The 26,861-nt window shown below is 44.1% G+C and overlaps 1 protein-coding gene across 8 annotated transcripts in view; it reads left to right on the top strand.

The window, feature by feature from the left end:
- The window catches only part of mecom (MDS1 and EVI1 complex locus), a 915,302-nt gene that overhangs the window by 760,674 nt on the left and 127,767 nt on the right, over positions 1–26,861 (top strand). For 7 of the 8 annotated variants that reach the window (XM_038816085.1, XM_038816081.1, XM_038816080.1 and 4 more), the window contains exon 3: positions 24,785–24,916. In XM_038816085.1, coding sequence (XP_038672013.1) covers positions 24,785–24,916 — 132 coding nt within the window. Of the gene's footprint in view, positions 1–21,097; positions 21,578–24,784; positions 24,917–26,861 lie in introns of those variants that run through there. The other variant, XM_038816086.1, reaches the window with a different exon arrangement.

Below are 26,861 nucleotides of genomic sequence, written 5' to 3'. Positions count from 1 at the left end.
TCTCACTACCACACAGACGCACACACAATCTCTCACTACCACACAGACACACTCTCTCTCTCACTTCCACACAGGCACACACTCTCTCACACTCTCACTGACACACAGACCACCCGCTGAACTGACAAGCTGAGTGAAAGAACGTATATTGTCAAGTGCTCCAACGGTAACTCCAGCAGGTGATTTTAGCTGTGACTAAGGTGGGTGTGTAGATATGCAAGATGCACTGGGCTGGGAAGGCAGAGATCAGCCTTGGTGCCCACATTTGGACATCAAGTGAGAACAGAAGTGGGCCTTGCTGTGAGGGAGAAAGAACTGGAATATTCTGCTAAAGCTCACTCTCTAAACACATTCATGGGCCAGGAATTTTTTTTGATGGTGGGGTTTCCCTTCGTGCTATCCAAAGATTCAGTGGAGACACATCCCCATTGATGCTGCCTGGCCTACAGCCATTTAACACTCCAACAAACGTTAATTGGCTTAATGCAGGACTTCCACCTCTCAGTCGGGGGTGGCGGGTGGGTGGGGGGGGAGGTCCTGCTCAGAGAGCTGGTGGCCAATCTGATTGACCAGTAGCTCTCTAGTGCTTGACGTGGCAGAAGTTCTGTGGCCAGGACTGGGATTGCAAGCAATCCCCAGAATCTGTCCTGGGGGGGTTCATGACCAGGTACATTTTGGTGGTCTTGGGGCACGGAGGGGAGTTGAGATCTGGGAAGGTGGACAGAGGGGGTGGATTGGGATGTTGGTCAAGAATGGAAAGATCCCTGACAGGGACCAGATCTTTTGCAGTGGCGTGGGGTGGGGTGCCTGCTGTTATACAGATGTGCCTGCTGGAGGTCTGAACAGGTTTCTTTTTCGGGCTCTCGCCTTGCCTGAAAATTGAGGCTGGGCAGAAAACAACCCTTGGCTATTTAAGGGCCTCAATTGGCGTAAGGGTAGATGGGCCCCTCTTGTCTCAGCGTAAAATTGCAGAGAGGTCTGGATGGGCAGGAAACCAGAGGGAATGCCATGTGACAAACTTTACACTCGTCCCTGCCTGCAACCGGCTGTGGAATGTAAAAGTCTGCCCATGAAGAGTAGCCAGTTGAATGAAGTACTGGAGAAGGACTACTGTCAGTTGTAGAGCTGATGGACAACTTATGTTGTACAACTTATGTGATGAATTTAGCAGAATAAAAGAGGGAGAATCCATGCATTTTATACTAATTAGTATGTTCTGGACTGTTCTTTTTATTCAGAAGATACTTGATAAATTGGACATTTTACCAACCATTGCAGTTTGTGATGTAACAATTCACAATGGATTTACACTGCAAAGTATTTTTCACCGTATAATCCTCCTCAATATTTGTATTCTGTAACTTGCTCTTTTTTGGTAATTAGACTCCATTCTCAGCCTCTGGATTTCATTTTTGTGCATATATTATATAAATTCAATTCTCCAGAGGATTAATGCTCATGTGTGCCGTTATATAATAATAGACTCTGTTGTGATAAAAGGCTCTTGTGTACATTTGCACGTTGTTGAGTAGAAGACTCAGATTTCCCATAGAGATGACACAATGGGCCAGATTTCCCTGTCAAATTCACGGTGAGTCTAACAGCAGCACCATTATTTATGTGTGAATGGTGCACCAACGTCCGTCAAGAGGCAGGTGCTCGGTTAAATTCAAATATTTCTAAGTTGCTGTCTTGGTTGTGCCACTTCCCCACTGGCTTTGTGATGATAGAACCTCACTGTCTACTTCCCCACTGAAATGTATTAAGGGATGCAAAGCTGCTATATTTGCAGATTCAATGATATAATGCATGCTATTGTTTGTCAAATTCCTTCTCTGACTTTGAAAATCAACTATTACAACTTTTCCTTCAGGACTGGAAGATTTAAAAAATGCAAAATTTTAAATGTTTACTTTTTTAAAGAACTTTTCCTATCTGGCTTCTTTCTCTTCCCTCGCTTTGGTTCCCTTTCTGCACCTAATTTGACATTGGATTCACCAAACTAGTTTACACTTCCTTCTCCATCTTTACACTACTAATGTTGCAATTTTTCATTCTCATTAGTTAAGGCTGCTTGGCATCTTCACTCAGATCCACAAAGCCTTGTTCCCTGGACTGCATTGTTATTAGTCTGCACTTTCAGCATCTTACCATGCAGAAAACCTAAATGTGCATGGAAAAGTGTGACTTAACAGCAGACACTGTTAGATGCCTTGCCACAGCAAAATGTTAGCCAAAAATATCTAACATCCACATCAAATATCGCACACATTTTCTTTTTACCAACATGGCTGGGGCTCTCTTTGTTGAAACATTGATGGTGTGGATTACAATGTACTTATTTGAACTAACGTGTTCATTCTGTTCTTATAAAACTGTTAACTTTTTTTTGTTGCTTTGTTAATAATGGACTTCTTATGCTGTGGCTGACTTTCTTTGTCCAAACACCATAACACAGTCGGGATGATGAACATAGTAGACATGGCAAAGATTGACAAACCATATCAACCATTAAGGTTCTGGCATTCAATTTATTGAAAACTCAGGAGGTTTACAGCCAATACAGCAGACCAGTTTTACTAAAGTTTCTCTCAATGCCATAATGGACTTTTAAATGTGATATTTTAAAGATAAAAATACTAATGCTGCTTCTCAAATGAAGGAAAATATATTACTGTAAAGTAATTTTCTTACAGTAACAGTATTTTCTTCAGTACCACAGGATACAAGTTTATTTTTCGTATTGTTCAGTATTGCAATATTAAATCACAAGATAGTCACAAGGCAGCCAGCATTGCAGAAAGGCCAGTCACAAAGGATCTCTGTGCATGCACCCTTCAGTGCTCAGCTACCTGTGTAGATAATTTGAGTTATTGTAAGAGCCCATGTTGAAAAAAAATAGAAAAATAAGGCATGACGTGCCCACTAGTTGAAGGCATCCTGCAGTAGGGTGCTGTCAACACAGCCGCTTGGTGAGAGGGAACGTTTAGGCTTCTCTACTTTATGGATGGCTGAGTCCCACTTCATAGAAATGTAGGAAATAGGAGCAGGAGGAGGCCATTCAGCCCTTCGAACCTGCTCTGCTGTTTATCGTGATCATGGCTGATCATCCAAGTCAATAGCCTAATCCCAACTCCCCTCCCACTCCCATCCAAATATTCTTTGATCCCTTTTCACCCCAAGTCCTATATCTAACTGTTTTTTGAAAATATACAATATTTTGGCCTCAACTACTTCATGTGGTAACGAATTCCAAAGGCCGACCATTCTTTGGGTGAAGTTTCTCCTCATCTCACTAAAATGATCTGTCCCGAATCCTCAGGCTCTGACCCTTGGTTCTGGACATCCCACCATCTGGAACCTGCTTTCTGCATCAACCCTGTCTTGTCCTGTTAGAATTATAGATTTCGATGAGATCCCCCTCATTCTTCTGAACTCCAGCAAATGCAATCCTAACCAACTCAATCTCTCCTCGTACATCAGTTCTGCCACCCCAGGAATCAGACTGGTAAACCTCCGCTGCACTCCCTCTATAGCAAGAACATCCTTCCTCAGATAAGGAGACAGAAACTGCAGACAGTATTTCAAGGCCCTGTATAATTGCCGCAAGATATCCCTGCTCCTGTACTCGAATCCTCTCGCAATGAAGGCCAACAAATCATTTTCCTTCTTTACCACCTGCTGCAACTGCATGCTTGCCTTCAGTGACTGGCGTAAAAGGACACCCAGATCTCATTGAATAGCCCCTCTACTAATTTATGGCCTTCCTGTTTTTGCTACCAAAGTGGATAACCTCGCATTTCTCCAAATTACACTACATCTGCCATTCATTTGCCCACTCACTCAACTTGTCCAAATCACACTGGAGGATCTCAGCATCCTCCACACAGCTCACCCTCCTTCCAGCTTTGTGCCATCTGCAAATTTGGAGACATTACATTTTGTTCCCTCATTTCAATCATTCGTATATATTGTGAATAGCTGGGGTCCCAGCACCAATCGCTGTGGTACCCCACTGTCACTGCCTGCCATTTGGAAAAAGACCTGTTAATTCCTACTCTTTCTTTCCTGTCTGCTGATCAGTTTTCTATCCATCTCAATACACTACCCCTATTCCCATGTGCTTTAATTTTACATGCTAATCTTTTATGTGGGACTTTTTTGAAAGCCTTCTAAAAGCCCAAATAAACCACATCCACTGGCTCCCCTCATCAACCCAATAGTTACATCCTGCAAGAATTCCATTAGGTTTGTTAATCCATGCCAATGTTGCAAGTTTTCTAAGTGTCATAAAAGTGGTCAATTAATTGCATCTTCAGGATTAATTTAGAAAATGAATCTCACCATGGGAAATATTGAATTGCACGTTCATAGAATCATAGATTCCCTACAGTGGAGAAGGAGGCCATTCGGCCCATCGAGGCTGCACCGACCCCCTTAAAGTGCACCTACCGAGGCCTAATCCCCCACCCAATCCCCGGAACCCCACCTGGGGCCAATTTAGTATAAACTAATCCACCTAACTTTGGTTGAATGGTTTTAACATGGCTTATCAGGGATAATGTCCTTTTCAGTAAAAATCAGCGTGATTGAAGCAAGAAGTACCGAGGTAAAAAATGGAGACCGTTTGAATCGAGCGCCCAGCCATGTTGTTAATGATATTTTGTGCATGGTTTTGAATGATGAGAATGGCTTTAGCTGGAATCTTGAAAATCTTCCCTGGATGCCTTCCGCTTGAACTGGGATGAATTGATGGACTAATTCCTGGCGTTGGGTGAAACTTTTAGCCAAAAGATTTAATGTAAAGATAAGTAACACTAAAGGGGGTGCACGTTCAGAGCTCGGTGGCTGAGCGTATTAAGTGACACCGATATAACGAATGGAGGAAAATTGCGAACCAGGTGACTTTAAGGAGCCGGAGTCAGTTTCTCCAGCGACAGAGCAGTCTGTAGTTTTACTGAATGGGAGAACTGGGGTGTGAGGGTAACTGGCTTTGAGCTTCTTAGAGTCGGAGAGGTCTACAGCACAGCAAAGGTCCTTCGGCCCATCGCGTTTGCGCCGGTCAAAAAAGAAGTAATGGGACTGGTGGGTGGAAGTCAGTGAGCTGCGTGCTGATCTGGTCAGTGGCACGTGAAGACTATCTGGCAGGCGAGTGGAGGTTGGTGTGTCGCAACAGTAGAAGAAACGATGGCCCTTCTCCAAGATGTGAGGTGGAGTGTCTAATCGTGACACCCAAACGTGTGTAAGCGGAAACCTTTGGAATGGGGGAACCTCGATGCCTTCCAGGTTTAGCTTGGGCATCGAGAGATTTGGACTCCCGTGTGGCGCTGGTTGTATCTCGAACTCCAAAAAAAGTAACTTCCACCCAATTGCCCCAACAAACAAGAGTGAGAAAGAAGGTCTGCTTCTCGGAGGCAGCCCAGGCTAGATGTAACCCTCTAGACAGGCCAGGGTGTGGGCAATATTGAACTAGATTCTGAAAGTATAAAAACACCAACAGGCAATACAATGGGTGTTTTAAAGTGTTTATTTCCACGTGTAAATAGATCGGAAACGATACAAAGCAACGTAAATAGCGCTGTCAAGGGCGAACTTTCAAAGAATTACATTTGAAGAAAAGGCAAAATCAGAATGTATTAACCTGACTTCAGCCGTGCACTTGAGAGTAATGACATTTTCCAATGATTTGTTCATTATTAATAGAGTTTCCCCCCAGTGCTGTAGTCCCTCGAGTCGCGAGCTCTGAAACAGGGAGAATCCTCAACAACCTACTGATCATTAAGCTTTAAATGGTAAAAGGAGAAAGTCCAGACATTGTGGTGTTGTGAGTGTGTGTGTTTTCCCCTTTCCTCCCTCTCCCTAATAAAAACACGTTAGTGCATATATAAATGTAGATGTTAAATATTCATTGGATAACGGATCGAAGAGGGGGGGATGGAGTTTTAATGTGGAAACCCCACATCAAATACGATGACCTGACAATCTAACCGTTGCTAATGACATTAAAAACCTTGTCAGACCTTCGTGTGCTGACACTGAAGAGGTTGTTCTTTAGCGTTTTGAAGTGAGCTCTCTCGCTGCACAACACAATGTTCTATTAGTGCGTCTCCGGTGTAAAATAATAAAGCTTTCTGCTTCATTAAAGGAGAAGAGAGGGACCACTATGTGCTTGCAAAAAGGACAGTCACCCCCCTCCCCCTCCTGTTTACAGTACGGTGTAAGGACGAGGCAAAATAATCGGCGCTAATTCTAAAAAACACACCATTCAGTCCCTCAAAGGCATGGAATTTGTAGTAAATCAGTCCTGCAGCAACACTGGCAAGCAGGGCTGACCCCAACAAATGAAAATAATCAAAAGTAATTAGAAGCGTGCTGGACTGCTCCTCGGAGATCTGTGCTGGAGAATAAACATGCCTTAGTGTGCAGAAACTCTGCAAAGACCTATGTCTGAGCTGTTAGGTGCCCTGACCTTGTCCATATAAAGATGTGATTTATGAAGTGCAGGGCACAGCGGCAAAGCTTCTGTCTTTTTCCAAGAAAAACCCCTTTTACTGTGGCGGAATGTAACAGCCTTTCAGTAATGTGCATCTGTCCAGGCGAGGGGCGTGTGGCATATTCCCTACTATAACCTTCCGTGGCAACAGGAAAATACGATTTTACAGAAATCACTTATTTTTGACGTATGAATTATTGCTACTCAAATGAAACTTGAGGGGGAGGGGGAGGAGGAGGGGGGGGGGGGGGTAGTTAAATAGCTCCGTCTATTTCATATGGAAGTCGATTTGCTCGCGTTTAAAATTATTCTCTGCCGGAATCTTGGGAACCTTCTAAAAATGTGGATGTGAAAAGATATTTCCTGCAAAAATAAATATTTTAACGACATTACTCAATAGCTACCAAAGTAATAAATGTAAAAATGTATTCAACATCTCAAATTATTATTTTATTTCTTACAACATGCAGCCCGCTTGTTCCTTAATTTGTGGATCTGTTTATTGGCCCCGTGACCTCGCATGTAGGATTATTTCTGGTGAAGGTTCGTGTGTGATGTTTATCTCGAAAAGGGGCTCCATTGGCTGTGTCCATCGATTTATCTAGTCTGTGACTCCAATTCAGCGAAATAGATCAAGTTTCTCCAAGCAGTTCAAAATGTCGCTTCCTTCTTCCCCCAGATATACTGAAATCTCAAACATGAACACATTATAGTTTAATTTGTGCAAAGTATTCGAGTCAAATAAAATGGGCCGACTATGTAAAAGGTAGAAGGGTGCAACGATCTACTTTTAGTAGACCGGGGAAACTGACCGTTCAGCAGACACACACAGCTTCAGTCAAAAGCCCCTCCCCAGATGACCATATGAAGCGGTGAATCGAGACTGATAATACATCAGAAATAAAACCAGTTCTTAATGATGTGCTGGAATGCACCCCGGGCACCGGGAAGCCATTAGCAACAGCACATGTGAGAGGGTTTTGACCACCGCCAAGATCTCCTTGTGCTGCTGGTTTGTCTGTGCAAGTAACCCTTAACACGGTGTCCACTTACATCCTTCAGGGATGATCTGTCTGGCCACAGTACTAATTCCGTAGTACTGTGAGTAAGATATTGACTCCTTAAAAGATAAACATGTCTTTCACTCGGCTACAATCAAAAATTAACAAGCCGAACAAAACAAATCTTCAGGAAACACAACTTTAGTTTTCCGTGTGAGTGTCGCTGCCTTCGACGAATTCTCTGCACTGGCACACATGCGGATCTGTGTTTTAAAATGTGCCGTTGTTTCCAATTTTCAGACCAGTCGGTGTACATATATGGTATCACTGATTGTTATATTTTGGGAATACCTGTTGCTTTTTCGGTGGCAATTTTCAATTCGAGGTGGAACCGAATATTCGCCTTTACTCTAAAATCTTGCAGGCGGCACGTTAGAAAGGTGCCAGCACTCAGTAACTAATCGGACTACACTTCCTGCAGATTAGTACAGAACGTCCGACCATGATTATACCGAGCATATCGGTGACATTTTCATTTTAAAGATGGGTAGTATTCTTTCAAACAACAGTGAGAATCGGACGCCTGTTTGTTGTCGTCCTCCTCGTTTATGTTGTTGGAGAAACGAGCTTGACTTGTTCGTCTCAAGTGCTGGATCGTGTGTTTTGCAGGTGTGAATGGGCTGGGACTCTAAAGTGGTCCCAATCATTCCATTCAGGACCACCGATTGTTTACAAGAATCTCGTGACGGTGACGCCAGACACACAATGTGCTTTCATTGTGGTTCTGTGTCAAAATTGGTAAACCGATCCCCAGTAAACTGCCCAAAGCAATGTAGTGTTATCCCACTTTCCCTCTTCAGTGCAAGTTATGTGGATGAAAGCGGAGGCCACCTGCAGATTCTATAGTCCTTGCTGCATTTTGAGGACTGTGCAGAGAAAGGTGTTTTTTAGAAAGCACGGACGGCCCATGTGTTTCACAAGAAATCACCACGTGAAGGTTGTTTGAGATACAGTACCAGCGATTGAGATACCTTCAGTTACCAGAGGCAGGGAGACATTGGGACTGGTTAAGCTATCATTGTGTGGTTTCGTTCGCGGTTTATCTATTACATTCCAAGAGACGATTTGAACTCCTGCAGAAGGGCTTTGCTGAAATATGTTCTAAATCCTAGTTGCGTTGCCACTTTTAGCATTTATTAAATTTAGCTGCAAGGCGGGGGTTAATCCATCGGTGTGACGTCCAATTTGTATGCACATTTCTAAACTTTGCTTCGCACTGAAAATCCAAAAAGATTTAATGAGTGGTTTTAGCCTCTCGGATCTCCATGCCGCAATGCCTGGAATGAGTATCCGAGCACAGGACAGGGGCAACACTGGAAATACCCCAAGTGTGAATCCGCTGTTAGTTCGACATGAGGCAGAAAGCTGGAGGAGGCAGATCTCTTGATGTGTACGGGTGGCTTACAGAAAATGTCGAACAGGAAGACTTACCATCGAAATCCCCACCTGCATAATTGACATAAAAGTAATTCTACTGATTAGAGTACACGATCTTATTTCAAGTAAAAATATAAAACCGCCCAGCTCTCTCCCTTCGTGGGATCAGTCATGTTGACCAGCCCTATACATTCAGTTCAACACTGTACCCCTGTCAACAACCTCAGTAAGAGGAAGATAAGGGATGTTTCCACTTCAACACCGGCTGGGGACACCGTGGACGAAGTATTACCGTGGGCTCGAGAAGTGCCACTGTTATCCATTACTGGGCGCGGAGTAGTCATTGTGTACAGTCAGTACAGCGGCACTCTGGAGGCCGATACCACACACACGCACGTTATTTTAACATCTTATGTAAGAGATGTGAATCCCTCCCGCTCCTTCCTGCGCGTTTTAAACAAAAACAAAGTGGAACGCTCTCGAATGAGGAATGTATATTTCGTTAAATGTACTTTTCAGTTTCCAGCAAAATAGTTAATGTTTCAGCTAAGGGATAATCATGTAAAAAATGATGCAAGGATTAATTCGGTCCCTGATTTTGATGAATGCATATTGAATATCTAAAATCTCTCCATGCCATTTAGTGAGCCCTGAAGAAAAGCCTCCACGTGTTTAACTGTGCATTGCAACATTTTGAACGCCGCTGGAATATCCAGCGCCGAGTTTAACGAACTGGGAATGTCCCCGGACCCGCGAGCTACGAAACTGAATCCACGTCCAAAGAAGGTAACCGAGGAAAGTGTCCGTTCATGGACATGCGGAACGGCTGGGACCTGCAGCCGGGTTAGAGGCGAAGTTAGTGACTCAAACAAAAGAAAACAAATCTGAAATATCCTGCAGTCTTCCCAGGTGGAGTAATAAACAGATCAATGATACAAACCTCCTGTCTCCAATCCCCCTTTTCGAGGTCTGGACAACCGACTAGCGAAACCTCTCCTTCTGTGAGTTTTCACTGATCCGGGGTCACCCGGTAAGGGAAAGAACATATAATGTTTTAAATAAGCCCCGGAGAAGACCACAACAAAAACAAAACTTGGTGTTACCCACGCAAGCAAAAGGAAAAATACGCGTGTGCATTTCTAGAAGTAAGTATTAAGCGACCAGGAGGGGGAGAAAAGGGTTAGCTCCAGTTTCGGGTGCCGTTCCCCATTGAGCACAGTGTTCTTGTCCCAGCTCCTGAGCTCGGGCCCCTTACTTAATCAGAGGAGGTGCCGTTTTAATGAACCGAAAGTTGGAGAAGCATAACCGCGCCGAGAGCTCTGGTAATTGTGAGAGTGATTAATGAGAATCAAATTACACCGTCACAACAAGCATGTACATGAAACGACTAGGAAAAGAAGCGCGAAGCAAAGTCATTCCAATCAAACGTGGGCGAGCCAGTCACAACAAATGGAGGAATAATAGTCATAATATTAGTTAATAATAAACGTCGGATTTCTACAGGCACATGTAGCACATTGCCTGTTGTACCAAACGTCCATTTCATTTGAAAAGACATTGCGGTGTTTGTGATTTCTTTTTTGGGGTGGGTGGGTGGGGGGAAGCTAAACCTGTTAAGTCCCCCCCCCCCCCTTTTTTTTGTATGCACAACCTTTTTTACAGTCGAGTAAACCATTGCCTGGCCTCGAGGAAAGCGAGAGATCCTTTGAGAAGTACAGCCTGTTGACTTCGCGGATACTTTTTTTGTCTTTATTGTGAGTTACAATGAAATAGTAACTTTATATTCCTTTCTGACGGGGAGTGTTTTTTGTTAAAAGGATCATTCCCATTCTCAGCTCAGGTACATATTTTGTCATCCCAAATTGTAATCAAACCTACGTCTCCCAAATTTATCAGCATACAATTCGTCCTGCGCCTGCATGTAAAATTCAGGCAATTAATTCTGCAGCGAGCAGCTTGGAATTCCCTCCAGCAGCCCTGGAGATTGCTTCCTCTTGACTGGAGTTCTGGCTTTGGAGTCAGATGCACATTGTTTGATAAATTGAATCAACTTTTTAACAGGAGTACCTCTGCCGCCAATACACTTCGGATTCAAAGAACTGTTGCAGATGATCATAAATGGAATCATAATCATAAATATCAACCAAAACGTTTTATACCGGGCAACAGATTGCCAGTGACTGGCGTTGTGACCTGCATCAACGCATTCCGTTAATTAAACTTGCTTACACGTGTAAAGAATAGGAATAAAGGCAGGGTCATTATAGAATAGACACATGCACACGTCTGCGAGAGATAAATGAACATTCACCCAAATGTGAATATAATTGCGCAGACTAACTTTATAATAAACATCTGCACATTCCGTGTACACACGCACAGGGAAAGGCACGACATGTACATTACTTGTGATTTCTGCTGTACCTTATTTCAACCTCAACCAGCGCAATCGGGGTTTGACCTATTTTATTAATGAACGGAGCCCTTCCTTGGGTAAATATTATCAAATGGTTTTGACCCCCCTCAAGATTCATTTTCTAAGTTCATAGACGTCACGACCCTGTCCCGCCAATAGCATTACAAATCCAACTTCAGATTGGAAAAACAGGCTGAATATCGAACAGGTCCCATGCTTTCCACCATCAATCACCCGTCGACGTTTGTCTCGTGAAGATCTGGGAGTTGGTTTGACAATTTTCTGAGAGTTGGTTTGACAATTTTAAGATGCTTCTTCAAACCATTTATAATACTCTTTATTAATGTCACAAGCAGGCTTATACCTGCGCAGATACCAGAGGAACGTTCAAATGACAAGGGGCCTGGTCAATTGTCATTGTTTCCTGTGAGGTTTACTGATGGGTGCGAGTTAAGATCTTCACAGGTACTGTAGGTGACTGCTCTCCGCTACCATCTCGCTTCGATAATTCACACATGGGCAGAGCGAACGGAAACGACATTTTTGAAGCGAATTGGGAAAAGTTCTGAAACAGTGGTCGATTTCAGGGTTTGAAATGAAACCTGGTAAATCATGAATTCATTTTCACACCAACCATCCAATGAAGGGCTTCGTGAAATAAATATGGAAAGAGTATGGCTGAACGTCGTCTGGGGAGACACGCTCCTTCCCATAAGATCAGGTTAGTTTAAAATTTATTGGATAAGCATATGGATGATAATGGCATAGTGTAGGTTAGATGGCCTTTAGTTTTTGACTTCCCATGTCGGTGCAACATCGTGGGCCGAAGGGCCTGTACTGCGCTGTATCGTTCTATGTTCCATGATCTTATAGTGCACTTAGGGACTAGTGCAGATGCAGATCATTGCACCTGTTTATGGGCAGCCAGCACTGTTCTCCAGGTAAGGTGTAATCTCGACAGCAACTCTTCTGTTAACTGAACCCGGCACACACACAACAGAATCCGAACCAAGTGTCAAAAGATTTTTATTTATCAAACTTTTTACAACCTGCTGAGGTCCAGTCACACCTGAGACATACAGCTGACATATCCACGCATGGATGGACAGGTACACATGCACAGTAGTGAGCATGAGGTTGTGCAAGATAGGCCCCACGATTTGCAGAGAACCACCCTTAAAGATATATGCCCACCGCCTGATCTAACTGAGATTTCACTTATTTCAGGGAAAGTAGCTCACTGGGCTAAATCACTGGCTTTTAAAGCAGACCAAGCAGACCAGCAGCACGGTTCGATTCCCGTACCAGCCTCCCCGGACAGGCGCCAGAATGTGGCGACTAGGGGCTTTTCACAGTAACTTCATTGAAGCCTACTCGTGACAATAAGCAATTTTCATTTCATTTCATTTTCATTTTCAAGTAGATTTAAAGACAGCGTTCAAACGGCCTAGGTGTTATTTGGTAACAATTTTAGGGAAATGGAGCAGGAGTGGACCATCCTCTGCCTGGAGCCTCTTCCACTATTTCATGCGATCATGGCTGATCCTTGGCCCCCAACTCCACTTTCCCATTTAGCCCATAGAGCCTATTCCCATTGTGTCTAAAGATCTATCCATCTCACTCTTAACCATACCCACCCATCTCACTCTTAACCATACAGACCATCTCAGCCTTAAACATACCCACCCATCTCACTCTTAACCATACCCACCCATCTCACTCTTAAACATGCCCACCCATCTCACTCTTAACCATACCCACCCATCTCACTCTTAAACATACCCACCCATCTCACTCTTAAATATACCCACCCATCTCACTCTTAACCATACCCACCCATCTCACTCTTGAACATACCCACCCATCTCACTCTTGAACATACCCACCGACGGAGCAGTCCCAGCTGTTTGGGTTACAGAATTCCAAAGATGCACAACCACTTGAGTGAATAACTAATCTTTTGGACCTACATCTCTTTCCTGTTCCAGTGGGCAAAACGGTAGCATAGTGGGTAGCACTATTGCTTCACAGCTCCAGGGTCGCAGGTCCTATTCCTGGCTTGGATCACTGTCTGTGTGGAATCTGCACGTTCTTCCCATGTTTACGTGGGTTTCCTCCAGGTGCTCCAGTTTCCTCCCACAGTCCAAAGATGTGCACGTTAGGTGGATTGGTCATGCTAAATTACCCTTAGTGTCCAAAAAGGTGGGGTGGGGTGGGGTTACTGGGCTATGGGGATAGGGTGGAGGTGTGGACTTGGGTAGGGTGCTCTTTCCAAGGGCCGCTGCAGACTTGATGGGCCAAATGGCCTCCTTCTGCACTGTAAATTCTATGATTCTATTGGGATGCAATGAATCTGATTAAACCACACTGAGACTTAAATAAGATATGGCTTGTTCTTAGAACATAGAACATAGAACATTATAGCGCAGTACAAGCCCTTCGGCCCTCGATGTTGCGCCGACCTGTGAAACCATTCTAAAGCCCATCTACACTAATCTCCTATCATCCATATGTCTATCCAATGACCATTTGAATGCCCTTAGTGTTGCCGAGTCCACAACTGTTGCAGGCAGGGCATTCCACACCCTTACTACCCTTTGAGTAAAGAACCTACCTCTGACATCTGTCCTGTATCTATCTCCCCTCAATTTAAAGCTATGTCCCCTTGTGCTAGACATTACCATTCGAGGAAAAAGGCTCTCACTGTCCACCCTATCTAATCCTCTGATCATCTTGTATGCCTCAATTAAGTCACCTCTTAACCTTCTCTCTAACGAAAACAGACTCAAGTCCTTCAGCCTTCCCTCATAAGATCTTCCCTCCATACCAGGCAACATTCTGGTAAATCTCCTGTGCACCCTTTCCAATGCTTCCACATCCTTCCTATAATGCGGCGACCAGAATTGTATGCAATACTCCAAATGCGGCCGCACCAGAGTTTTGTACAGCTGCAACATGACCTCATTGCTCCGAAACTCAATCCCTCTACCAATAAAAGCTAACACACCGTACACCTTCTTAACAACCCTCTCAACCTGGGTGGCAACTTTCAGGGGTCTATGTACATGGACACCGAGATCTCTCTGCTCATCCACACTACCAAGAATGTTTCCATTAGCCCAGTACTCTGTCTTCCTGTTATTCCTTCCAAAACGAATCACCTCACACTTTTCTGCATTAAACTCCATTTGCCACCTGTCAGCACAGCGCTGCAGCTTATCTATGTCCCTCTGTAACTTGTAACATCCTTCTGCACTGTCCACAACTCCACCAACTTTAGTGTCATCTGCAAATTTACTCACCCATCCTTCTACGCCTCCTCCAGGTCATTTATAAAAATGACAAACAGCAGCGGCCCCAAAACAGATCCTTGTGGTACACCACTAGTAACTGGACACCAATCAGAACATTTCCTATCAACCACCACCCTTTGTCTTCTGTCAGCTAGCCAATTTCTGATCCAAACTCCTAAATCACCCTGAATCCCATGCCTCTGTATTTTCTGCAATAGCCTACCGTGGGGAACCTTATCAAATGCTTTACTGAAATCCAGAAACACCACATCAACGGCTTTACTCTCAGCCACCTGTTTGGTCACCTTCTCGAAGAACTCAATGAGGTTTGTGAGGCACGACCTACCCTTCACAAAACCATGTTGACTATCTCTAATCAAATTATTCCTTTCCAGATGATTATACATCCTATCTCTTATAAACCTTTCCAAGACATTTCCCACATGTCACCCCCCCCCCCCCCCCCCCCTCCCCGGCTCCCACTGCCCAGAGAGCTGGTATGCTGGTGCCCCCCGCCCCCACTACCCAGAGAGCTGGTGTGCTGGTACCCTCCCCCCCATTGCCTGGAGAGTTGGTATGCCAGTACGCTCCACTTGCCCATACCTATGTTGGGTCTCTTGATTAGGCACTGAGGAGTGTTTGCATAAGGGAACTCCTGAATGCGTGGCCACATTAAATCTGGGCTTGTTGGGCAGGTTCCCTGAATGAGCAGCACCATTAACTGGTACCAGTGGAGGTGGGATGAGGCCCTGCAGTGGCCACGACAATGTTCAAATGATGGTGCATGGGCACATCGAGCAATATCCCCGCCACTGAGCAATCCCCCACCTTCCCGAGCAATCCACCTACTGAGCAAACAGCCCCCTCACCGAACAACCTCCCCACCGAGCAACCCCCCCCCCCCACCGAGCAACCCCCCCACCGAGCAATCCCCCCATCCCCACCGAGCAAGCTCCCCCCCACCGAGCAACCCCCCATGAGCAATCTCCCCCACCGAGCAACCCCCCAACCCCACCGAATAACCACCCCCACCGAGCAACGAGCCCCACCGAGCAACCCACCCCCCCACCGAGCAACCCCCCACCCCCACCGAGCAGCCCCCCCACTGAACAATCCCCTCCACCGAGCAACCCCCCCAGCGAACAATCCCACCCCACCGAGCAACCCCCCCACTGAGCAGCCCCCCCACCGAACAATCTCCCTCACCGAGCAACCCCCCCACCGAGCAACCCCCCCACCAAGCAACCCCCCCCCAACCGAGCAACCCCCTCCCACCGAGCATCCCCCCTACCGAGCAATTGCCCCCCCCCGACTGAACAACCCCCCCCCACCGAACAATACCCCCCCCACCAAAAAATCCCCCTCACTGAGCAATCCCCCCCCCACTGAGTAAACCCCCTCACTGAGCAATCCCCCCCCACTGAGCAAACCCCCACCCACCTCAGGGTGCAATCGTCCACCACTGAACAATCCCCCCCCACTGAGCTTACCCCTCCCCACTGAGCAATCCCTCCCCACTGAGCAATCACCTCCCCCCCATAGCAATACCCCCCTCCCTCCACCAAAATGGGAATTTGTTTGTATTTATTAAGTTGAGGGGTTTGTTTGTATTTATTCGATGGAGATTTTTTTGTATTTATTCGGTGGGGGGAGTGTTTGTATTTATTAGGTGGGGGGGGGTGTTTGTATTTATTAGGTGGGGGGTGTGTTTGTATTTATTAGGTGGGGGTGTGTTTGTATTTATTAGGTGGGGGTGTGTTTGTATTTATTAGGTGGGGGTGTGTTTGTATTTATTAGGTGGGGATGTGTTTGCATTTATTAAGTTTTTTTTTGTATTTATTAGGTGGGGTGTGTTTGTATTTATTAGGTGGGGATGTGTTTGTATTTATTAGGTGGGGGGTTTGTTTGTATTTATTAGGTGGGGGGTTTGTTTGGATTTATTAGGTGGGGTGTGTTTGTATTTATTAGGTGGGTTTTTTTGTATTTATTAGGAGGGGGTTATTTGTATTTATTAGGTGGGGGTGTGTTTGTATTTATTAGGGTGGGGGCTGTTTGTATTTATTAGGTGGGGGGGGTGTTTGTATTTATTCGTGTGGGGGTCTGTTTGTATTTATTAGTGTGGGGTGTGTTTGTATTTATTAGTGCGGGGGTGTGTTTGTATTTATTAGTGTGGGGTCTGTTTGTATTTATTAGTGTGGGGTGTGTTTGTATTTATTAGTGTGGGGTCTGTTTGTATTTATTAGTGCGGGGGTCTGTTTGTATTTATTAGGTGGGGGTCTGTATGTATTTATTAGTGCGGGGATCTGTATTTATTAGTGCGGGGTCTGTTTGTATTTATTAGGTGGGGGGGTCAGTTTGTATTTATTAGTGCGGGGTCTGTTTGTATTTATTAGGTGGGGGGGGGGGGTCAGTTTGTATTTATTAGGTGGGGGATTTGTTTCCGATTCTTGGGTGGAGGGATTTGTTTGTCTTTATTGGGGGCGTTTTTTGTATTTATTAGTGGGGGTCTGATTGTATTTATTAGGTGGGGGTTTGTTTGGAATTGTTAAGTGAGAATTTGTTTGTCTTTACTGGGGGAGTAGTTTGTATTTATTAGTGGGGGGGTTATATTTTTTAGGTGAGGGATTTGTTTATGTTTATTAGGCGGGGTGAGTTTGTATTTATTAGGTGTGGGTCTTCGTTTGTCTTTATTGGGGGAGTTGTTTGTATTTATTAGGTGGGGGTGTTTGTATTTATTAAGTGGGGGTTGTTTGTATTTATTCAGTAGGGATTTCTTTGTATTTATTAGGTGGGGGTTTGTTTGTATTTATTAAGTGTGAGCTTTTCTGTACACGTGTGGATAAGTGAATGTCGCCTTGAGAGTCTGCACCTGTATGATTGTGTACATGAGAAAGTTTTCCGCGTGTGTACACCTTTATAAAAATGCGCGTCTGTGTCCCTGGACTTGCATTTGAGAGCCTGTCTGTAACTGTGTGAATGTATGCATGGGAATCAGACTTTGAAAGCAATTATAAGTGCATGAAATTAACTTGACAATCGGAGTTGAAGAAATAAGGCACGAGTTTGAGATTTATCGCTGTCGATTTAAGCCATTGTAACTGGTGTCCTTTAAAAATTTACTTAACAAGACGCAGTTGTTTTCATTAAATACGACTGTAGAGAAAACGTGCATTAATAAAGACGTTTCCTGATTTTCTGTGGCTTTCCCGCTGCATGTGTGATGTCAGGCTCAGTGGGCTACTTCGTCTCATCGCAAGTCAGCTTGGCATTGTTGTGACTATTCCTGGGACACAATTAGGCGGAATGGCTTTTCAAGCAGCGTCCAATGGCGCAAGCCAGGTTACTCAGCCCTTCAGAACACACTACCCCAGGAAAATTAAATAAAAATACAGTCAGGAAGTTATGAGATGTTCACAAGCGCCGTTGAAACGCTAGAAGTTTACGGTTGTGCAGAGAGCAGCAGATTGAATGTTGTAAAACACAAGATATATTGGTTAAAGTCGAAAACCAATGTCAGATTATTTTACTGCCACTTGCCAGTGCCATCTACTGGGCAGCGTGTGGGACTGCTTCTCCACACAATTCATTTGAGCTCTTCAACCCCCAAGCCCTATCAAATATAAAAGCTAATTTGCCCAGGACGTGGTACTGATACTCGACGCTTTTGTTTACACAGCAACATTTCCTGCTTTGCAGAGAAAGGTGTTTATAAGAAAAAAAGACCCAGCTCTATATCAGAAAAGCAGATCAACTCCACAAAATAGTAATCAGTTTCCCAACTCTCTGCTGCTTCTATTTAACACACAATGCATCATAAAACAAATCCCTCATCCTGACAGGAAGAAAATAGAACAGCTCATAGGTTCAGCTTGCCCAATTTATTGCTAAATTAAAAAGCTCCAACAATGGACATCTTGAGGAACGGCAGGAAGCTCGCGGTCAGCAACCGGGGTTTAGTAAAGGTTCTCAGCGCTGTAAGTCTATGGGAATCTCTGCCCAGGTTTTGGTGCTATTTACAAAAGAATCCCGGAGTTTATCCGGTCCTACCCAGCGTCGCATTTAAAATTGCACGTCAGTAATTCCACACATAACAACAACAACAAAAAAACCCACACAACATTGGAACCATGTCACTGATCACACACAGCGGACACAAATTGAAACCCTCACAGTGACAGAAGGAGCGTTTAATTCCATTTAACCAAACGCATTCACATCAATTAAACATGTTCTTTGAACACGGCACCTCAGACTGGGCCCCAGTTAAGGGTTCCTATTTTGAGTGGGTGGCCATAGACACCCCATTACAAACCAGCAGTAATAGGTGCTGCAAAAAAAAACCCCACAATTCACATTCGGAATAAGTGTGGCTTCCCGAAAGAAGAGTGTGATCGAAGCTATTTAAAAACATCTGCAATTTTAAACCTGCCAGTGCGCAAGACAAGCCACATTGCATTCAGTCTGTTTAATAAGCCCTCGCCAGCACATCTGCGATCAAAAAGTTTAGTATCCATCTGAAGGGGTTAGGAAGTAGAGAATACTTTCCCTGCAGACATGCGTTTGGAGTTTTTGAAAAATATATATTTTAATGATATAAAGAAAATGTAGCAAACTGTAAGCGGGGCTTACTAACAGTAAATTAGTGAGAGTTTTATCAAATAACCTGCAGGCGGAGTGAGTGATAAAGCCTGGATGGGAAGGGTTCAGGGAGAGCGGCCAGGCGGACTGAGGCCCTTGTAAAATATGAAAGTAGACAATTAGCAGAACTTCTCCCCGGGCCCATCAGATTGGAGGGATCTGAATTTTTATCAGCGTTTACTACCCAGAGGGTGTAGCCAGGACTGGGAATGGCACAGACAGTAGCTGGGCAGTCTGCTCTTCTGTCTGTGAGCTCCGACTCTCCCTGCTGCTTATTCAGAAGGTTTGATCCCAGTGGGTCTGTTCTGAACACACGTGTGTGTGTGTGTATCTTTATGTGAATGTGTTGTCTATGTGTGTGTGTGGGATCTGTGGGAGTGTGCGTGAATCTCTTGTGCCTGTCGGTTTTTATGTGCCTATGGAACACGTGGATCTAACTCAATAAGTCATCTTCACGACGCTTGGCCCAGTAACAACAAAAGTCATTTCTAGTAAAACTGCTTCCTATCCTCTTTCTAAAAGGAATGCGTCTTTCCTTTTCAGTCCTCTTCTTTACTTCGCATGCTATAAATCCTATTTAAAAATAGGTTCTTCGCAATGTCTCAACAGAAGAAATGTGGCCAAAGAAATACCGCCCAACCTACTCCCCCCCCCCCCCCCCCGAGAGCTTTCCAATGTTTCTATTTGTCTTCAGTCGGGAAGGTTGGTGGTGTGTGCTGGGGGGGGGGGGGGGGACACGGTAAATGACCGCCGGTCGATTCCACTCAATTCCCTTCTCCAGGGTTTGGGCAGGCTCCAGTTCAGCGAGAGCTTTCCAAAGCACTTTCAATCGGGCCAACTTTAACCATAAATCTAATCCTGCTTTCATTGCGAGAAACCGAAATCTGTCCAAAAATGTGCCCTTTTACCAGACTTCCAAGCACACTCTCATTTCACACTGATAAATTGTTTGTCGCGTGCGGGCGGCCGAAGAGGCTTTGAGAGACTCCTTTTCCATTGCTGACTTCGAGTCAAAGTGGGGTTCCAGGCTGCTCCACGTGGACGCGATACAGATCCGATTTGAGCAGGTGATTTCAGCGCACAGGGGCCATTCTGCGGCTGCCGTGTTTGGGGGGGGGGGGGGGGGGGGGGTTAGGAAGAAACAAAATGTGAAATGAAACAATTTCAGTCTGAACCACGAATAAAAATAAAAGTGCATCTAATCTAATTGTGCTGTCACATGGTCAAATAAAAAAAACTACTCAACCATTCAATACATGATGTGTGTATATATATAGATATATATATATAAATATCTATATATGTGTGTGTCGATGTTTAACACACATTTGAGTTCCTCTCTTACATACTATATACATTCTAACTTTGCGCTAATCGAGCCGTGTTCTTTGTTGCTTATTCATCAACTTTAAAAAAAATTAGTAATTAATAAATAATCCGGGTTGGTGGGTGTTGGGTTAGTGGATGCTCGACAGTGCTTTGCAACCCAAAATGTGCCCATTGCTGCCTCGGCTTCGATTTATAATTACTTACGAATCCCAACCAATACTGCTTACTGATAGGCGTGTTATGTATGGAGTGTCGGAGTTTTCATTCCGTTCTACTTCCAGCCTAAGGTAATGTAATCAAGAGAGAGAAAAAGGGGACCCTGTCTCTTTAAATCCAGCCCATGTTAGCCTGTCACTGGGTTACTGTCTTTTTAATGAGCTCTCCAGGAGATCTCTCTCCAGTAACGACCTTTTGCTGACCTCGGTGATCGAGGACGCTTCTGACACTTCATCAGAGGGAAAAGGGAGCGAGGGAGGGAGAGAGAGAGAGAAGAAAGGGAAGAGAAAGTAAGCTTGAGGTCGAGGGCAAGCCGCGTGTCTGGATGGATTTGCTTCCCAGCTCATCCGCAAGCAGGTCCACAGATTGAGCTGGGAATTTGCTCACGGGGCCGCCGGGGAGAGCGAAAACCCCTCGCTCCCGACACAAGTTGCTGCCCTCCGTCCCTCCCGAGGTCCCACCCTCTTCTCCTTCACAACTTGATGGCCTTGACCGCGCTGGTTTGCACAGGACAAATAAACTAACCCGGAGTGTGAGACAGAGAGAGAGAGAGAGAGAGGCCGACACATCCCCCACCCCCCCCGAACTAAACTCCCCCTCGGTAACCGGAATCAAGGGGAGGGAGGGAAGATCTGGCGAGTGAACAGAACTGGGGCTGTTTGCAGTTGGATTTGCAGTTCGAACAAGGGCATTGTTTCCCTGCACTTGAAGGAGAGGATTTGGGTTCTGGCTGTTTCAGCTGAGCTTCCGAAAGGTAAGCGACTGGTTCCCACTTACCCCCCCCCCCCCCCCAAGTAAAGACAGCAACTCTCTCTATCTCTCCCACTTCTCCCTCTCTTTCAATTGCTTCTCTCTCTCTCTCTCCCCCATTCCTACAGGCAGGTAGAGGGAGCTTTCAGGGTATCTCTCTGCCACTTTTAACATTGTTCTCCCAAGCGATGACGAAGTCGGTAAAAGTTTCTCCCTGTATTGCAAAACTTCTCCAAACTTCCCAGCAAGGTGTCTCCCCCCCCCCCCCCCCCCCGGTGCCAGGCCACCCTTGACGGTGAGACACTGAAGGAGGTGCCGGTCCGGTAACTCGAGCCCAGGGAGGTGAGCGAGGATCCGGACAGAGATTGTTCTCACCACCGGGGAGGGGGTGGGGGTCTCCTCAAACCCAAAGCCCTAGGAATCAATGCAAACACCATCAGTGCAGGAAGAGAGCCTCCTGCCGCGGCTCCTCGCCCCCCTCACTCCTTTCCCTTGTCCCTTCTCCTCCTGGGCTGCTGACTGTGCTAAATGGCCTGTGTGCAATTCAAATGGGATTCGGCGGAGGCCGATCTGCGATGAATCGGGGGGGGGGGGGGGGGTGAAACACTTTAATTCTCTTCTATCGCTTCGACATTGAGATGCACTCGGTTTTGAACAGCCATCTGCAAAAACACTCTCGGTGGGATTGTCCCTCTGCTACACTGCTCACGGCTGCTAGGAAGTAAATACGAGATTTCCAGCGGCACCGTGTGTTCAGCCCCATGCCGCATTTCCAGGAGTTTTGTCCTGGACCTTCCTTATTCCACATTCACTCCAATCCCTTTCCCTCTTGGTAACAAGGTCCCATTCTCAACACAAGTAGTTGGGGCAAGAGCCCGGTCTGTGGGGGTTTGTGGGGGGGGGGGGGGGGGGGGGGCGGGGCGGTCTATCTGGGGTCTGTTCATACATTTGCAATTCGATTAAGATACATTGAACCACACACAGCATCAGCCCAGGTGCTGGTCCCTGGCCAGCATTTAGCAATGTATCTGGTGTAAAGTGTGGCACAGCGAATGCAAGTTCCACAATATCGCTGGAAAGTCTTGCTTTAAATGGGAGATAATCAACCTTTGGCAATGTTAAAAAAAAACATGATAACATTTTCTAAGCTACAATATTTCTGATATATTTTGAAGACGTTTAAATATAATATAAAATATTTGAGAGAAAAAAGATCGACTCAAACTGTTACTTGAACGGTGGACCGTTTCTCCCACTACACTTGTAATTGAGGAAAGTAAGGGGATCAGACTTGACTGCAGGCACAGCGATTCGGAATGATTGTTACAGGCCGCGATTACTTTACGCCTACACTGACTACTAATGGCCGCAGTTTGTAGACTTCTAAAGGCAGACAGGCCCCTTTTTTATTAATTGCCCTGGAATGCGAAGTTTAGAAGAGGGGGGGCCGTCCTCTTCCTTATGATTAGTGCAATAGCACCTTCCAATACAGTAGTACATCCCTAAAAGTTATTGCAAGTTAACGACCTGGAGCAGCTCCTGTCGAGGTTATCTGATTTGCATGTTATAGTGGCTAGAGGTTAGGTAAACAGGGAATAGCCTCAGTAGTTTACTAGATAAAACCAGTTGCTCCAAAGAAATGCAAATGCGTTCTATGAAAATAATATTTTTGAGGTGGGGTGTTGTTTTTAATGGACTAGCTGCCTCTGTTGATAGCATTGTTTAATCATTGATGGGCGCAGAACCTACTCATGTTCTTTCTGCTTCCAGTTTTAACCATTGCTCCTTTACACCTCTTGTTGGTTCTGGGCGTTCGACTGCTCTTCGAGGTTTGAAGATGTATTTTGCTGCAAAGATTTTCTCTAATCGCAAAAATACCCGAGCATTTACAGTATGCTGATTTCTAGCATAACCTATTCTTCCCCCTCTTCTTGTATCAATCCACTTATTTTAAAAAAAAATCAATGTAAACCTGCGGAACACAGCTGCCATCACATTGTGATCTTCCCAAGTTCTTTTTCAATGCGTGGTCGATTTCAGTTGAAACGATAGAGTCATTTTCACAGTTCAAACAAACAGCTTTCCATGTTTGCAGTTACCACTTTTAATATTTACAATACTTCAAGCTTGATCCACAGATTAAACTCTGAAAGTTGCATGGTTTTAAAGGTTACTTATTATAAAATGATTTAGTTCAATACATGTCCCTTTCAAATGTACATTAGAGCAATTGTTAATATTAAAGCGACTTTACTTTAACTCTAAATGTCCAAACAGGGTTGACACAACTGTTTATATTTATGCATACTCGCCTCTGGTTTATCACACATTGATATGTGATGTTTAGTTATGCAAGTGAGTCTCTCTCTTTCTCTGTATATGTGTCCGAGCCCACTAAAAATAATATGGATGCCATGTGCATATTGCACACATTATTTGAACATCTTTCATCTCTTACAATTTTTCACATTTGGCAAAAGTTATATAAAACTTTTCAATCTTTTTGTATTTTATTACTAGTATGTCACTCTATAGAGATTTCTTTTTCATAAAACAATCCAGAAAATATTTTGCTGAATATTATGTAACATCTTCCTAGTAATGATGATGGAAACAATAAACACCATAGTGATTCTAAATAACTTTAGGTGCAGATCCATTGCTATCATGTGCCGTGTATGCATCGATATTTAAAGAATCATACAGGTTTGCTTTTCAGTAAATGTTTGGATAACAAACATCAGTACATATGAAGACAGTGCTGAAGTTTATCTTTTGAGGGAATCATTTCAAAATCCACAGTAGCTAAATCAGAGGACTGAACTGTTGGCATGTACGGATTAACCCTTTGCATCATAGATGTTGACTTCATGAAGGCAGTGAAAGAGAGGGGGTCATGACCCCAAAAATAAAAGTCAGAGTTACATTCCACTCTGAGGAATTGAGGTGATATATGACTCTTTATCCCCTCCCCGCTAATCATTAAGAATTATCTACAAAATGTCAGTATGCCGCTAAAATGCCTTCCGTTCAAGGGATTAAATATATGCACTGTGTCAAGAACAAATATCATAGCTACATGTATGTATTTAAATGCATGTATATGTTGGGGCCATTTTTTTGTTGCAGCTATGTGGGAGGTACATAGTTTATTTCTGGTTTCCTTTGTGACTCAGTCTGTATTGATTTTATCCGAACATTTTTCTTCCAGGTCTTGGACGAGTTAGGCAATGTAAAGTTCTGCATCGATGCCAGTCAGCCTGATATAGGGAGCTGGCTCAAATACATCAGGTTTGGACGGAGCTATGAACATAACCTAGTCGCATGCCAGATAAATGATCAGGTATGTTGAAAATACTTGTTTGACTTTATCACTCAGGGTTTCAAAGACTATTGCAAAGCTTTGAGGAGGATACAGGATTAGTTGCTGATAGCAAAGCTACTGTAGACCCTCATGCCCTGTTTGCTCTTGTGTTAAGTGGCATAAGGAAGATGTTAAACACAGATTACATGGAATTTTTTTCTCACAGAGTGGCAATTTTGTTTTGTTGTTGTTTCTCAATGTTGTCATCTGTTGTCCTCTTACTCTTTTCTGCTTCATGTGCAAAAATATGTAAATCCCTGAAACTACCTTCCCTCTACGGGAGTTGTTCAGCTCAAGTCCAATGAAAATCGCCTGTTGAAGGAAACAATAGACATTAGTAAAGCACTTATCGGTAATAGCCAGAGCCAAGTTACAGAGTCTGAGGTTTCAAAGGGAGAAAAACAATAGAAAATGAAACACCGAGTTTTGCGAGTAACTAAAAAAAATATATACATACTATTAGCAAACAATGGTGAAGGCCATAACACACATTATAAAATACTCCCAAGGCTGCAAAGAATTAAGGAGGAGTAAGAGATAAATCAAAACTAAATGATTAGCTGAGGTTAATTTTGTTTTTATAATAATAATCTTTATCTTTATTGTCACAAGTAGGCTTACATTAACGCTGCAATGAAGCTACTGTGAAAAGCCCCTAGTCGCCACATTTCGGTGCCTGTTCGGGTACACAGAGGGAGAATTCAGAATGTCCAAATTTTAAAAAACTTAAGGAATGTATTGTTCTGTGTCTATATACTAACTAGTTAAGTAAGATGCACAAATGCAGTTGCTTTAATATTACAATACAATTTAATATGATTTTATAATATAGTATGGAAAATATATACAGATTACATTTGAAATAATTCTATTGATAGTAATTCTCCTTCTCATCTTGATTCTAAAGGAGACCCGAAAACTCACCGATATTTATCAGTCGTCCTTTCTGCAGTTTCACTGTTATTTATCAGTAGTCTTTTCTGCAGTTTTATGTTTAAAACTGTTGATAACAGTTTGGAAGCATGGATATGGTGGCATAGTGGTCATGTTAATATACCAAGGCCTAGACTAATAATCCAGAAGCAGGAGTTAAAATCCCACCAGGTATCAGGCATTTCAAATTCAATGGATAAAATAAAATTGGGACTAAGCAGCTAGTCTTAGTAAAGGTAACCATGAGACAACTGGATTGTCGTGGGTTCCCTCATGTTCTTTAATGCAGAAAAACTGCTGCTCTTACCAAAATATGAATCCAGAACACTGCAACTGCCCTCTGCAAACCATTCAGCTCCATTCCAAAAGATAGCTCACCACCATCTTCACACAGGGATTGAGAAACTGATGACAAAGGCTGGAGTTATCAATGACACCCACATCACATGAATACGTTTTAGACAAAGTACCATCATGAAACTCAGCTCCAATAGCATCGTGAGTGAAAGCATCTCTGTATTCAAAATGTCACTGCAGTGAGATTGTGTGCAGCAGATGATTGCTTACAGGCTAGTCAGAGGAGAAATTTTAAGTAGATTAGCAGGGATAGGAGTGATGGCTGAATCAGACTTGGTGGAGGGCATCAGTGTTTCAAATGGGTTGAAGCGTATGAAGGGTGAAGATTGGAGACTGGCTAGAAAAGTATTACAGCACTTGCATTTGGAGGTGTCGAAGACATGGAGAGAACTTCAGTGACTAGACGGCTCAAGTCGGGGTAGAATTGGGTGGTGTTACAATAAATCTTTTGTGATGGGCAGAAGCTCCCCTGAGGGTGAAATAGAAACAGAATAAGCTACTTCAGCCTGAGACAAGAGACTGCGAAGGGAGACAGATTTGGTGGTAATTGTCTGGAGTGTGTGATAGGTATCAAAGATGGTATTAAGCTGGAGGAAATTATGGTTTATCCAAAACTAGATGTTGGACAAGCAGT

Source organism: Scyliorhinus canicula, chromosome 13 (genome assembly GCF_902713615.1).
Source record: "Scyliorhinus canicula chromosome 13, sScyCan1.1, whole genome shotgun sequence".
NCBI lineage: Eukaryota > Metazoa > Chordata > Chondrichthyes > Carcharhiniformes > Scyliorhinidae > Scyliorhinus > Scyliorhinus canicula.
Note: the sequence above shows the minus strand (reverse complement) of the source record. Positions and strands in the feature narration are given on the sequence as shown.